Below are 16,112 nucleotides of genomic sequence, written 5' to 3' on the forward strand. Positions count from 1 at the left end.
CTTTTTTAACAATCTCCATTTGTGACCGAAAATTGCTAAAAAGAATTCGCAATTAAAGTGCTGCAACTTTCCAGTATAGCAGAATAGCAACAAGGCTTGTTTAAGAAATTGCTATTGTTGTTTTCACATGAAACTGTTCTAAATAATGAAAATGTCAAATAATGGCCATTAGCTCATCAACAGTTCCTCCAGTGCATAACATTGCATCACCGAATCATTTTTTACTTGATCAAGCTGTGAATATTCATAATGGCTCTTGCAACATCAGGCGTAAATTATGGTCAAAAACTATGATATCTTCTCTACTTTTCAAATTTGCAGTTTCATTTGATCTCATGCACACAATTTTTACGTTCTTTGTTATATGCTAAAATTTGTTCACGGTATTAGCTTAAACTCTCTTCTACATAAATTTAAAACGAACCTTTGAACATATTCGTAATAACATTTAAAAACTTCGTATATAAGCCTCTCATCAGAATTCATCATCTTGACTATCGATAAGTACAGTATGTTATCTGAAATGTGAGTTTGAGAACTTTCCAAGTGTGATCTAATTTTGAACGGCAAAAAAGAAATGGCACGTTTTGCGCTTTTTTTGGACTTTATATGGAGTGTCACATTGCTGGGATATTTGCTGAGGCTTTCAGGCAAGTAATATTTGAAAAAAATATTTGAAAAGTTAATTTTTTCATGTACAATTAGCTTCATGCTTAATTGCATATTATGACATTGCCATGTGAGCTAAGGTGGAAAAATCTCATCAAAAATTATTAAGACAATGCCAAGGTCGAATACAACATTTTAAATTACGCAACCTCTGAATTTCAATTTTTCAGAAGTATAACCTGATTAATTTCAAGTTTTTCTGAAAAAAGTTACACTAGTATCAAAAATTATTGCAAGCTTTTTTTGGAATTTTCAGGCAAAAACGCATTGCTGTGAAATCAATTGAGAAACAAGAGAAAGTTATTGCAGAGGAAAATCTTTCAATTTTGAAAGAAAGTTTCGAAGAAATAGCATGTTTATGGTTTTGTTGTAGATTGTGCAATAAACTTGAGTCTTATCAACTTCGACACTACAACAATTGCATTCCAAGTTACCTCAAAAACGGAAGCATTTGACTACCTCAATGCCGATTGCCTCGACCCAACATTTAATTGTCCAAGTTCAAGGAACTTTACGGTCGGTTCGAGTCAGATATTTACTGGACTAACCAGTGGAACGAGGTACGGTTGGGAAATATACTCAAGAGATGCAACTGGAACCAGTTTTGATCCGAATCCTACGGGAGCGACTCCAACGAATTATTTCTGCACACGTTAGTACCAGTTTTATTTAATTTTAAAAGAGTTTTGTTGCCCAAAATCTGCTTGTGTCTAACTTTCTCCAGGGAAGGGGCAGTACGCGTTAATTTTCTGACTCAAGGAACCCACGCTTTTTTACTCGAACTCTTAACTTCAAGAACGAGCGAGCTACGTTTCATAGAGAAAAAGTTGGCGTCTTTTATCTTTTTTAAAGCTTTTTTTCAATTTTTAACAATAGAGAGATTTCGTCTGGCCAAGTAGTTGTTCAAAGTGAATGATAATATACCAGGAGGATATTAACATTTTAAAAAAATAATAATAGGCTAATCTTCACTTTATAGCTTTTCGATATAATTTTGATTGCAGCAGTCTTGCAGCAAATTTTCCGACCGATGCAAGACGGTACATTTTCCCTTTTCCAGGATTTGTTTTAAAAATTTTCCACTCACTTTGCATTTTTTATTTCGACAGTACAAATTGAGCGCTGTCACATTAAGATTCTTCTAAACTTGTCAAAAGTATTGACACATGGCTAGCACAGTTTATCAAAAAATAGTTTGCACTTTTCCAGAGCCCTTGCCACCCAATGCTATCATCCAATTATCGGACGATAAAACGGACCAAGTTACAATAGCATGGACAGCTACTCCTTCTTATGATTATGAAGCCAGCTACTCCGGCGATCCGTTTGAGCAAGTACCATCTGGCACAAACACCCATACTTTCACTGGATTGGCTCCCAATATGTGCCAGGTATGACAAAATGCTTGTCGATTATGAGGATGCAGAACAAATGACCAATAATTACCAGGGTTGACGAAACTTACGTACCATAAAAAGTACCATATATGGTACCTTACTTACCATAGAACGGACCATATATGGTCCATCAAAGCCACAAAAAACCGTTAATGTTCTTGCTATGGTTTGTAAAGAACCATGTATGATTCCTTCTATGGAAACTAATATTTCATTAAAAAAAATAGACACACTTTTAGCGCCATAATATTACGAAAATGAACGGTTTTTTATATGTCTTTGATGGACCATATATGGTTAGTTCTATGGTCAGTGAGGTACCATATAGGCTTCTGGGTTGTTTGTGACTACACCACTGCCACAGAGGTTAAGTCCTTGAATTCTGAAAAAACAGCTCTCGACAAAATTGTAACCAAATCTAAAATTTTATGGAAAAACCTCTGTTTAGCTATATCACAATAGCTAGATTGCAAAACTTTTTGTCAAAAATATTTCTTAACCAATACCGTTATTTGTGTTTCGGTTTCTTCTGCATTGATCAGCTTTTTTTGTCTTTCTTTTGCCTGCAGTGAAACTGAAATGTTGCATTATCTAACTGAGGACTCGTCGTACCTTATATTTCGAATTATTCACACCAAAAATCAGTATTTCTAATGCACAGCAGAGAACATAATCTAATATTTAGAGAAAACATCAGATGGTGTCATTCGATTAAGCAATAGGAAATGTGACAGAAGCAAGTTTTTTTCTTCTAATTAATATGAAGTAGAGTTGAGTAATTAAGCTGGATTCAACAATAAATCTATCGCAGAAAGTAATGAATAGAAAATTGATCGCAAATAGCACATAGAAACTATTGTTGTCAAACACAGATAGTACGGAGTCAAAGCAACGCGAAGAACGATGGAGGATCGGTAATATGCGTTGGCACATAATGTTCTATATAATGTTTCCCGCTTTTGCACATTCTTGGCAAATTTGTCTATCAATTGAAGCAGATTGACTATCTTAAAAATAAAAGAGTAACAAAAGAAAATTTAGTTACTCAAACTTTGGGAGATTTTTAAGAAAAAGACTGACAAAACTGAAGCGGTTCATACCGCAGAGATCAAATGATGGGTCAGACAGTAAACCAACTTTAAGGCACTTTTTCTAGCAAAAAAAATATATTTTTATTATATTAACAATTATTTTTGCCAACCAACATATGTGTCACTATTTTTGCCACAAAAAAACTATAAATCAACATCGATCCCGTTTTCAAACAAAATCTTAAACACTGCAGTGTTTTTTATTAACAAGTTCAGTACTATGAAGCCAGCATGAACCCTGCTCGTTTTCGATTAGATTTTAAATTCTCAATTCAATTTTGTAAGTCAATAGAGACGTCCTTAAAACTGACCTCCAGGCTCAAATAAAAATCTAAACTGAGAAACAAAATCAGGTGAAAATTAAATAGAGGCCACCCAAGCCATATAACTACAGAGCTAACATGAAAAAAAGAAAACCCATTTTACCCATGAAAATTATCGAACCAACATAATATACTCAAATGTAATTTTAAAAAAAAACAGAAAAAAACAGAAAAAGTACAAAAAACAAATACATTTAAGAGCAAAAAATATAGTGCTAAATTTTGCGATACCAAAAAACCTTTTGTAGAAAAATTAAAGCTAATTTTTTTGTAAAGAAGGATTTGCAAACGAAAGGAAAAATAATTGAACGTTTTGAGCAAAATCAAAAGTTTTTGAAATTTAGCGTCGTCAAAAGGGAAAAACACTAAATGAAATATTGAAATTTTTTGCTTAAAAAATGCTGTAATATAGTGTTGACAACAATGCAAGTGAATAACATTGCGAGATGTCGTTTTATTGCCTTTTAGTGATAATTGGGTTTGCAAATTTGTATCCAATGAATCTGATAGTATCTCTTCATCTTAAGGTATTCCCAATATATGCTGTTATTCTCAAGTTCATTTTTGATGCTCAAACTATTGGCAACTAGGGGCGGCGTCTCGTGGCAATTACGTTCTGCGACAGACTTTGATATTGATTATGCTCCACCCAATTTATACTATTTTTGAGTTACCACACAACTAAGTCGTAACTATTTTATTGTTACGCCCCCTCTTGTGGGGGGAGGAACTATATACTCAAATGGGATTTTTTTGTTCAGAAAATTTTGGTCGATCGATATATTCATCGTAGAGAAATGTGAGTGGTATCATTAAAAAGTTCATCCAGCGTAGAACTGATAAATAAAATGATTTTTTTGAATTTCGTTTTTCTCGAGGATTTATCGAGGATTGAAGTTTTGTGTGAACACGGGATATTTAGCTTGATTTTGTTCACTTTTAGTGTAATTTTTTTCTTCAGATTAAGATCCTTTTATAAGAATATAAATTCAAAATTTTATTTCACGCGACAAAAGTGAATCAATTTAGAATTCCAAATAGACGAAAGGCGATAAAAATGACTAGTTCCGGTCTTATAGGGAAGTCTATTATCAAAAAAATTCGAATTCAATTTGACAGCTCTTTTCTTTAGAAAATTTTTCAAATTCTTATTCCTTTTCTTAAGTCACCTTGAGACTAGTCACTTTTCATATCGAGGTTCCGTTAATGAAAAACCTGATTAACAGTCCAATCAAGCCCAATGAACATACAATTCGTTTTCAAGGAATTGCTCGTGTTTTTTTTTTGCTTCGACTCTTAGGTTTCGTAACTTTAAACGAATTTTTTATTCTTTTTGAGATTTTTTTAAATGTTTGTAGTCCTATAACAGAGACTAGTTGATTAAAATTGCAATAGGTTTTCTAATGTGCATTAAGTGAACTTATCTAGAGCTTTGAGTGAACAACTAATGGCTGTTAAAACTTTAAATAAGAATTTTTGAGAAATTTTTTTTTAACATTAACCGATCATAAACTCGTTTTCCTTAATTGTAAGTCATACTCCAAAAAGTCCGCCCCTTTATTTTTTACTGCAACCAAAAATAATAGGGCTAGCGTTTCTATCTTCTAACTATTTGCTATAGGACTTCAATACCACAAGTTTTCAAAGTTTTTTAAAAGATCTTTTGGATTTTTTCGTATTATTGGTCCATCGTAAAATCTTATCACATTATCCTGATATTGATATCTCCCATTTGCTTAGAGATTACTTTCAATTGATCATGGTTAAGTTTTTCAGAAAAAAAGCGAATGGTTTAATTGGCTTCGACACTTTCTTCTCGCAGTTTTCTGTTGAATTTCTGGTTTTGCCTGTATTTGTTGTTGTTGTTGTTGTTGCGATCGTCATAAGACTTATTATGATGTGTTATTGACTACCTATGCATGAAAAATATCCTTGACGTCCAATGGAGGTAGAACTGAGCGTACTTATTGTTTTCCGTTCAAAGCTATTGAATTTAATGGTTTTTTTGGGTATTTTTTTCGTAATTTTGGCTCTTTTCGGAATATTCACAAATAACCCTAATATTGATAGTTGCATTGGTTTGAAAAAATTGTTTGATGAATCATACATAAAGTTTGCAGAGAAAAGTTTAAGGTTCAAATGGCTTCGAAACTTTCCTTCACAATTTTCTGCAGAATTATTTTCTTAAGTTTTCATAGTCAATGACTTATCATAATGTCTTATTGATAACATATGACTGAAAAACATCCTTGTTGTCTCATCGAGGCATCACTTTGTGTTTTAATGAACTTCTGTTGAAAGCTTCCGAATTTAAAGGCGCTGATACTACGGGTTTTTCTCAAAAATTTCGTGGTTTTAAAATATTTATAATGTTTGTTGATTTACTGGAGTCAAATTAATAATAAAAAGAATACCATGGCTGTTTATAAAATTCCTTGAAAGTGGGAAATTTCTTACTGAGAAACTAACGGCTTCGACAATGGCTTCGACACTTTTCTCGCTCAAGTAATTTTTTTGAATTTGCAGTTTTTGCCTGTTTTTTGTTCTTTAGGTAGCCGTTAAAGGCTGACCAGTCTCATAAAATTGTAATTGAGGATTGAATGAATGATGATTCATTCAATTTATAGCCCGAAACATTCAGTTTATAGCGAATAGTCTTAAAGTTTTTGATATTATACATTTTTAAGTAATTAAAGGAAATTTCAATTTTTTCAGTTTTTGTTGTTCTTTTCGTCAACCTTCATCTGAGCTTTTACTCTGATCATTGAGAGGTACCATACAATTCCTTGTAATTGAAATATTAACAAGTTTATTGATACTATGACGTAAAAGATGTTTTGTTTGTGGGACAATATGCGTTTTCATAAAAATTTTGTGAGTGGTGTATTTGTGTTTTCATCTCTTCCTTTAGCACAATCGCGTAATAACAGATCCCAATTATTTTCAAAAATGGCCCAATTGAATTTATTAAAGCTTTCAATATAATTTTAGCTGAATTAGTATGAGTAGAATTCGAAGCCAAAATACATAATATTCTGATAATTGCTAATGATTTTAATGGCTCTTCTAATTTGTGTTTTCTCAATCTTTGTAATTTGTTGTTCGTAATTTTTTGAGTTTTTCTGCATCTTTAGTCCATTCCGATGGCTTAGTCAAACCAACAACAGGTCCTATTGGTTTCATTTTGGTTTTTTAGTAAAATTATCAAGATTTATTTCGTTAAAAACTAATGATTTTTAGGTCTTTTGATATTATTTGGTTTAAAAAGTGTTGATTGAATTTTGAGTTTTGCCTCATTATTTCTTCTTTTTGTCGACTTGTTATCTAGTCTCGTTATGGAGAAATACCATCTTCAGTGTGGTTAGGAAAAAATAAGTTTGTGTAGTTAAGGTTTTGTCTGATTGTGTTTTGACGTTGTTACTATGTGCGTTTTTTTTTTTGCTTTTTTTATGTTGTTTTTTTCTTAGTCTTTTTAATGGCAGATCTTGTTGTAATGAGGCATATGGCGTTATTTAACTCAATTATTAGTTTGGTTGTGTAACGATTGTTTTAAACTCAAACATCCATTTACATTATCTCTGTCAAAAATGTAAGTCAAAAGACAGTTAAGTCAAAAATGTATATGATTGCGGGTCGGAACATCATGTGCGAACGCACATTAACGAGCCTCCTTGTTAGAATCTCATGTTTCCATATTTCCGTTGCTACCTTGTAATACTTTGTCCCAAACCTTAATCTGAGTATATACGAAGTCAGGAAATATCTAAACCTAACATAGAGGTGGGATCTAAGGTATAAATTATTTCTATTTTTTGCTTTGCTTCTAACATCTAACTGATTCAAACATTGGCCATACACACACTTTTTCACTCTATTAAAAAATCAATCTAACCGTTGTCATTTCTTTCAATTTTGATGCTGTTCAAACTATTTCCCTTAATTAGAACTTTGATCATACCAATTAAGGTAAACATTATAATAAAACTAGAAAACAGGTTTAACTTTAAACCTATTCTCATTTGGTCTCTCGATGCACCGCAATCGCCTATAGGAAAGCAGCAACATAAGCACCTCGCCCGGCCAGGAAAATGCATTTTAACGTAACAGGATTATTTGATGGGCCCAGATTTCAGCTGACTGTAGAATGAGCAATTTCCGAAGCATCTCAAAATTGTGATGACCAAATTTTTTTAAATGAATTTCTATGACTTCAACTTTTTCATAAATACGGTGTCACTGAAAAGTAATACTTTCCTTTTTCTCACTAATTTTTTGAAAACCTTTGTTTGCTCGTTTCCTGATTTCTCTTAAATGTTGTTAAGTTACATCTTTCATTTTAACTTCTCATAGACGCCATAATATGAAGTTGTAATTTTATAACTTCTTGATTTATGGGGTCAACCCGGGTCGTAATTTTGTTTGATTTCCAGTTTAGCGTAAAGGATCTAATCGTCTCAAACCGATGAACTGATATTAGCCAGTTGATCTTTTTGCATCTGTCTACTCAAAAATATTTGACAATAACTTTTATTTCTTTTTCAAACATCTAAAAACAAATAGGAAACTTTGACACTGAAGAACATTATGTGCATACTGAAGAGAAAAGTTTAATCAGAATTCTTCTAACAACGTCATTTGCAAATTGCAGGTTTGATTTCTGCACAGAGATTGACATTGACCTGTGGGTCATCCTTTGGTCTTTCCGAAGCTATTTTGCATTGATCAATAAACGGGTTTTCGATGAAACCAATCATACACGCACATACATCATGTCTGAAAATTTTGAGCCATCGCTCAAACTCACATACGGTTGATCGAAAATCTTTTCACAACCAACACGAAAATACCTCCATCTGGGGTAACAATCATCTTTGATTTTTTCTATTTCGAATCCCCTGTACTCCACCTTTGCAGTTGAATGTTATTCGCAACCTCTTAACTCACAAACATGTAGGTACTTTCTTTGAAATGCCAAGCAATTTCTAACGTGGAGGCGGATAGCGTATCAGAGAGGGGGGGTTGGGTTGATAAAGGAAGATCCATTTTTCTTATTCATGGCGATTTTACCAGCTGCTTCATTGATTATACTCCATAAATAGGTGTCTTTTGTTCCATATGATCTTGAATAATGTTTCAGAATGCCTCAGTCAGAGCAATATTCGAATGCAACGATGCAAACACAGTTTCTAATTCGTACTTCGTCACCAGCGATGTAGCAACTGTTGAAGTTTGCACACGTGAGTATTAACCCTAAAACTAAACTTTAACATCAACGCTTTTCAGTAGTCCAAAAGGAAAACCAAGCAGGACAACCTTATATAAGATTTTATGAGAAACTATGAACAAATTAATGTCTTATAGGAGAGTGCTATGAAGTGGTCGTCTATTAAACAATCTCGAAAAATAAGAGCCGGATCTTAGGAGATGGTAATTTGAAATCAATCATGTGCAGATTTTAAAATACCATAGATCTAAGTGTCAGATTTTAATTATTGGAATAAACGTGTTTCAATCAAGGTTACTTAAAATGCCAAAATTGCGCCAGACGTTGTGCCAAAAGTGCCAGACGGAAGCTAGTATGCCCAGACACTCCCAGAGAGAAAGTGCCTATGTCCACACCGTTTCCAACGGAAAGTGCCTATGTTCAGACTTTCGTGCCTCCACCAGACCTTCATGCATTCCTTGCGTTCATGTTCAGACTACTATGCGTTCACCAAAAATTTCTGCTTTCCAGGAATTTTTGTGCGTTCATGTCCAGACTTTTGTCCGTTCACAAAAAGTTCGTACCTTTATTGGATTTTTGTCCGCTCACGTCCAGACATTTATATTTTTGCCCATTTCCTTTTGTAAAAAATGGAAAAATTACCAGGTCGAGCTGTTTTTCTAGTTGAATTGAATTTTTCATGGATAAACAGTGTATGCTAAAAAGTTTTCGCTTTCGAAATAATTTTGAAAAACAGTCAATTTTAACAGGTTGAAGGATTTGTTTTAAATTCTGAGATCAAAAATGTTTCACTCAATTGCGTCAAAGATTTGCTCTAAGTGAGTTAAACTTAGCATGGAGTGTCTTTGAACTAAGTGGAGTCCAGAGCAACAAAAAACACGTCCTCTCTTGGCAAGCAGAAAATTAGTATTCAAACCGAAATTTGGGACGTTTTCGTTGATTTATTTTTCAAAAAGATTGTATTTTCATCGGGTCCAGGACTCGATCAAAATAAACTTAACGAAACGTTGTGCGGATTATCTTGTTCGTCAGAGAAATTTCAAACAAAAAATTTTTTTGGTATAGTGCTTCTTGAAGAAAGATAATTTTTTCATACGGATTTTGACTCGTTTTTGCTTCTAAAGTTTTGTAAATTACTATTTTATCAGCTGATCAAGGATTTCTTCAAATTCAGCGAATATGGAGTTTTCACTGTGTATAAAAGGTAGCGTACAAAAATTAATATTACCAGCCTGGGAAACATATATTTTGGTAGTAGTTTTTGCTAACATATTTATGTGGTTTGTCGCAAACTCAAGGAGTTCTTCAATTGAAACCAATTTCCACATGGAGCATTCTCTTTGTGTTTAGAGTCCCAAACAAAAAAACTTTTTCTATAGTTTATCTAGGAAAGAAATTGTTTTTTTTTCAGATGTCCAAAAAAGTCTAATTTCTTTGTGGGATATTTTGATTTTCTCAAGATAAATAGTTATTATAGAAGTGTAGCATAGCATATGTATGATCGTTATTATAATTCAATTTTTTAATATAAAAATGTATACAAATACAATAGTTTGTGAGGTAATTGGATAATGAAAGGCAACATAACACATAAAAGCAAAGGAAAAACGCTCTTTTACACGTTTTTGTCTGTTTTAAACTTAAGTTTTTACCTGAAAGCGACCAATTTTTGTGCTGTTCGTAGAGTTCATTATCTGAATTTTACACAACTATCAATTTTTAATTTAAAAAAAATCGCTGAGAAAGGTCAAGGAATGTCAACGACTCGAGTTAAATGCGTCCAAAAAAACGAAAAATCATAGCTTTCTTTACTAGTTACTTGAAGCATAGAAAGAGTTTGACGGAGTTCCATGGCTCAAAATAACGCTTAGCCACTTTGCTTTACGCGCATGTATATTGTTTGAATGCGTCCCCGGACCTAAAGTAAAGTTTCTTTGAAAAATGCAGGAAAGCACTTATTTTGGACCATGGGGTCAAAAACATCATTTTTTGGAGCTAAGTTTCGGAACTTATTTTTGATTCAATTGATAGCTTTTTCCTTCGTGATTCCGAAACACGTTTTTTTAACAATCTGTTCAGTAGTCTGGGAGAAATTGCATTCTCAAAATAGCCTGCTGCTCGACTCACAGTCTCACCTGATGAGCAAATCCAATGCCTGACTCAATTCAAAGGCGTAATTTTTTAACCAAGATATCCTATATAGCTAGTTCACTTCAGTAGTTTTTGAAATATGGAATATGAGTGCTTGTTGTTGTTTTGGTCCTTACAAGTAGTGTGACATGTGAAATATATTCGAATGGAGGTTCCACTTTCGATTGACCGCTGTACACTCAACTCAGTTTGTCATCTGAATGGGGACGCTGTCACATAATCTGTTTCTCAACCAACAACTAATACGTACCTTCTGAGAGGCACAAAATTAAATGAAATTTTTCAGAATTTTTAGTGTAAGCGGGAGAAAGAAAAGGAGACAGATATAACTAGCACACGACTACGCCAGTATGCGCATCAGCTCCCCGGGAAACACTCTAGAGACCTCGGCACACTCAATAGTCTCTGCGATGTGGTGGCAGGGAACAAGTGTAACGAAAGAAGAACACAGTAGACAGACAGAGATCACAGTTTAAGAACTCTTTTACAGCTTATAGCGACGGGGAAAGATTGTATCAGATAGGGACCAAACCTAAGATGTATTTCCGATAATGATGTTCCTGGGCAAGACCCTTATTGCGACGAGTTTGATTGCTTGGCGTAAAGATCAAAAAGATAAAAAGTAAAATGCTTGAACAATTAATTTCGAGAAAAGGCAAGAGTTGGTTTAAGGCAAGCATTTAAACTATTTAGGAAAACTAAATCTGTGAAGTAAGGAAAACTGATGCCTAAACCAGATATGGGCATGAAAATTAAGTGGAAGTATAATGGCTGGGTCAATTTTTTTGGACATGGGTGGTCGTGAGCGGGCTAAGATGAGAAGGAGAAGCCCGAAAAAATTGGTGGGATGAAAACTGGAAAAATTGGTTGAATAAAAAACCTCGGCCTGCATAACAAAAAAGATACGTCAGTACCACAAATCAAAAATCCAGCCACATTGAACTTCCTACACAGTACTCGTGCTGCGGCACAAAATCACCTCCTAGAAATTACAGTAGATTCAATTTTGACGTTTTTTTGTGCTCGCTGGCTAAAATTTTGCTTTTATATTGACTTTTTGTTGCTGCTTTTGGTTGAATTTGAATTTGAATTTAACCAGAACAGCAATATAAATATGTAAAATAATACATGTTACTGCCTGGCGGGGCATCCCAAAGAGACTTATGTCTCATCGAGTGGGTAGCCCAGAAGTATATTGGAGGAGACCTAACGCATGTCAAAAAAACATATCTATTAAATTTTGATTTTCAAAAATGTAAAGGAAAGTAAAATTTTTTGTCAAAAAATTTAACTGATGGCGGTTCATTTTAGCTATATTTTCTGGGATTAGGTTGTTTTCAGCGGCATAATTGTGAGCCAGTCTGAGCTGTCGTTGTAAAGATTTTTTTCCTGTTTCTTTATGATGTCGTTTGCTTGGTAAAATTCCTTTAGTTGTATTCCGAGTTACTCGTCTAGCAAGAAGTTCTTTCTTATTAAGAAATTTATGAACAGATTTGTCTGCCAGTTGCAAAAAAACTTCTCGAAAAATTTCTGATACATACAGTTCAAATATGTTGAGCAATTTGAATTTGCTCATTATTCATTGAACGGAATCAAATTTCCGTTTAAAAAAAATTGCTCGAAAAATTCTTTTTTGCAAATTGAAAATTTCGTTCAGGTTTGTTTTAGTTGTACAACCATAAACAATAAGACCATACGTTATTACAGACTTGGCATAGCTTTCATAGAAAAGTAGTAACTGATTTTTTTGTAAAGTAGTATCTTGCTTTGTACAAAACTCCGCAAAACTTACTCATCTGTTTTGCTATTTTTTCGACATGTGATTTGTAATTCAGTTTGTGGTCTATAATGATGCCTAAATACGTAATTTTGTTTGCATTTTGTACGTTTTTGACTAGAAAATCTTTGTTCAAGTATTCACGTTTTCCAAAACTCATGAAGCTGCATTTTTTGTCATTAATTGTCAACTTATGCTCTTCAAACCATCTCTTTGTTTCCTTAACTTCAGTATAGAAAAAACTAGTGTTCTGCTTTGCAGCAGAGAGTAAATTGTAGTATCGTCTGCAAACAGAGTAATTTTGTTTGACTTACAAACTCCCGGGAGATCATTAATGTATAACAGGAAAAACACTGGACCCAAGACTGACCCTTGCGGAACGCCATAGTTTAACTTCAATTTTTGTGAGACAGAATTATTGTATTCAACGTACTGGTGGCGATTCTCAAGAAAACTCTTCATTAAGTTCAAAAAATTCCCTCGGAAACCGTACTTTTCGAGTTTTTTAATACTTGTTTTATGGCATATGGTATCAAATGCTTTTTTTAGATCAATGAAACATGCTAACCCTTTTAAACTTTGGTCTACCGAAGTCCTTAAAAACTCAGTAAAAGAGATCAAAGCGTTTTTGCACGATTTTCCTTGTTGAAATCCAAATTGATTTTCATTGTTTATTTTAAACTTTTTAATGAAATGCATCATCCTATTAAATAAAATTTTTTCAAACACTTTCGACAGCGAGCTGAAAAGACTGATGGGTTGGTAACAACTCGGGTCGGTCTTTGAACCATTTTTGAACAATGGTTTTATTTTCGCCAATTTCCATTCCGAAGGAAAGTAACCAAGGTTAATACATTGATTAAACAATTTTGTTAGTGGATGTGAAATGACTGAGATGGAAATTTTTACAATTTTGTTACTAATGCCATCATGACCAGACGATGCTTTGTTTTTCAGTGATCTAATAGAAGCTGAGACTTTTTTTTCACTAACTGGTGACATAACAAAGCTATTGATAATTTCACTACCAAAACAAATATCAGTTTCAGTGAAACTTGAAGCTAAGTTTTTGCCTATGCCAGCAAAATAATCATTGAAAATCTGGGGATTGATGTTCAATTCGACTGATTTTTTGTCAGTGCAAAATTCACTGAACGCAGACAAAAGGCTTTTGTTCGTTTTGTCTTTCTTCTTGGTAAGATTATCAAAATAGCTCAGACGTGCATTTTTGATAGCTTTGGTTGCAAGGTTGCGTTGTTGCCGATACTTTTTATGGTTTTCTTCTGAAGGATTTTGCAACCATTTTTTGAAACTATTGTTTTTCTTTTTGATGGGGTTTTTCATTTGATTGGTCATCCATTGAGATTTGCGGTTAATTCTCAAGATTCTTAATGGTGCAAATTTTTCAATACAATGAAGAATAGTTTCTGTCAATTCTTTGATCTGTTCATCTACATTGTTTTCTTTCAAATTCTTTTTTATTTCATGATTTAAGAGAAACAAATAGTTAAAAACTTTTTCACTTTCCGCCAATTTATTAAGTTTCCTGTACAAAATTTTTGCGACACAATTCTTCTCAGTACTGTTGTTAGCTCTGATCAAAAGGGCATAATGGTCCGAAATATCAGTTCTAACCGAGTTGCAAGTAAAAAACTTATCACTGAAAATATGATCAATACATTTTTCACTGTTTATGGATACGCGAGTTGCAAAATGGTTCTGGAGATTTAAATTGAAAGAATTTAGCAGATTAAAAAATCTGCTATTGTGTGAGCCCAAAAAATCAATGTTGAAATCTCTGCAGACAATGTGATCTCCTTTTAGATGATGAACAGTGGTCAAATAATTTTCAAAAAGTTCTAAAAAACTCGAGATTGCAAATGTTGGTGAGCGGTAAATGACAGTTATATTTTGTAGCTCATGTTTTAAATTAATTGTAATTGTTAAGTCTTCAATTTGATCACCGAGATGTTTAACAGTAAAGTCAACATTTTCATTAACAAAAAATGCGCATCCTCCACCTTTTTGGCCGCTTCTATTATGAGTTACTATATTAGAAAAGCCATTGATTTTATAAAGTGAGGTCGGGTCGTTATCTGTTAACCATGTCTCACAGAGTGCAATTACTAATGGTTCGGTTGAGAAACCTTCAATGAAAGCGTTCAACTGGTCATGATGACATCGCAACGATCTTATATTCAAAAAGAGTAAAAAAGCGTCCTTTACTTTTACAAGCTCGTTCTCCTCCTTATATACCCCGTTATATGTTTTCATCATCATTATCAAAGTTAGAACAAAAAATTTTGGGGCAAAAGGGGTTTGTTTTTAACAGTTTCAAGCATCACTCATCCCTCGTCATCAACATGAGTATGAAATCGTTTTGCATTTCATTTCGCTGAATTTTGTTGCTGTTGTCTTTCGATGAACTCAAAAGCCCTTTAACGTAATCCATTACTTTGTCACTGTCATCTGACATCAGGCGAAGTTGTTGAATTATATCATTATCTGATATAGGACTTATTTGTGTTCGTTTTCGTGCTGGTGTAGGCGGTGGTCTGTCCATTGATTTATAATTCCCAGGAAACCTAAATAGCTTTTTTGGGATAAAATTTTCGCTTTGAACTTGTGTTTTCTCGGTTCTGAGTATACACTTTCCTGCTTTCAAGTAATCATCAACATCTTGCTTACAATTTAGTTTAATTGGTCGCACTTTTTCACCAACTTTTATCAAAACTTGTGGTTGACTGTTATTTGTGTGTGTTCTGAGACCTTTTTCAAAGGCGTATTCTATTAAAATTTTATCAGTTTTCGTAAGCCTCCCTCCATGTGCACATTTTTTCCGTTCAAAGGATTTACAAAGCCAGCAAGAAATTTTTTCCGTCCCCAAATTTGATTTTTTTTTACCGAAATATAGAAACTTAGCTATGATAGGGGGTGGCTCGTTGATGTCCATTATCCGTCCTAGTTCATGACAGGCCACTAGGTCCCCTGATGTAACTTCCACATGTAGCACATTTCTTATGAACTCGATAACATCCGTGGTAACGTCCTTGTTTGACAATAAAGGTAAATTTCGAAAAATAATTGTATCTTTCGAAGTATATCTTTCGACATCATTCACTTTTTCACAGAGGTATTCAATCTCATTTTGCAGTCGAATTAATTGCGCATCCTTTGTTTTCAAGTTTTCACATATCATGGAGAGAAACTCTTTTAATTCTGGGTCAAAGTTAGAACTCAGTAGTTTATCCGTTAAAAGAGCAGTCAAAGTTATAAAGTTGTTCATTTTGATTTCGTAACACAGATGCTTTAACGAGAGAGAGAGAGAGAAGCGACTGACCTTCAGCTTTGCATTTCGCTTTTTTTGGTTGACTAATATTTTCCAGAGAGCGATATAATCTTGTATAAATTGATACTTTGATGTTTTGAGGTTAAACCTATAGATTCACGTTAGAGGCAGTGTTTGTTGTTATTGAAATA

At 33.6% G+C, this 16,112-nt stretch overlaps 1 protein-coding gene across 1 annotated transcript; it reads left to right on the forward strand.

Moving 5' to 3' along the window:
- The first annotated feature begins 349 nt into the window (after positions 1 to 349).
- LOC142348019 (uncharacterized) lies at positions 350 to 8,728 on the forward strand. The gene is made up of 4 exons (XM_075399185.1): positions 350 to 650; positions 1,043 to 1,321; positions 1,879 to 2,060; positions 8,618 to 8,728. The coding sequence occupies exons 1-4, from the start codon at positions 578 to 580 to the stop codon at positions 8,726 to 8,728; spliced, it is 645 nt and encodes a 214-aa protein (XP_075255300.1). The 5' UTR covers positions 350 to 577.
- The last annotated feature ends 7,384 nt before the right edge of the window (positions 8,729 to 16,112 follow it).

Source organism: Convolutriloba macropyga, chromosome 10 (genome assembly GCF_964194025.1).
Source record: "Convolutriloba macropyga chromosome 10, txConMacr16.3, whole genome shotgun sequence".
In the NCBI taxonomy this organism is placed as follows: Eukaryota; Metazoa; Xenacoelomorpha; order Acoela; family Convolutidae; genus Convolutriloba; species Convolutriloba macropyga.

Excerpts from the sequence above, each read along its gene's own strand:
- LOC142348019 (XM_075399185.1), top strand. The coding sequence starts at position 578 with ATGGCACGTTTTGCGCTTTTTTTGGACTTTATATGGAGTGTCACATTG. Across the intron at positions 1,322-1,878 it reads AACGAATTATTTCTGCACAC|AGCCCTTGCCACCCAATGCT; the intron begins GTTAGTACCAGT and ends GCACTTTTCCAG. Across the intron at positions 2,061-8,617 it reads TGGCTCCCAATATGTGCCAG|AATGCCTCAGTCAGAGCAAT; the intron begins GTATGACAAAAT and ends ATAATGTTTCAG.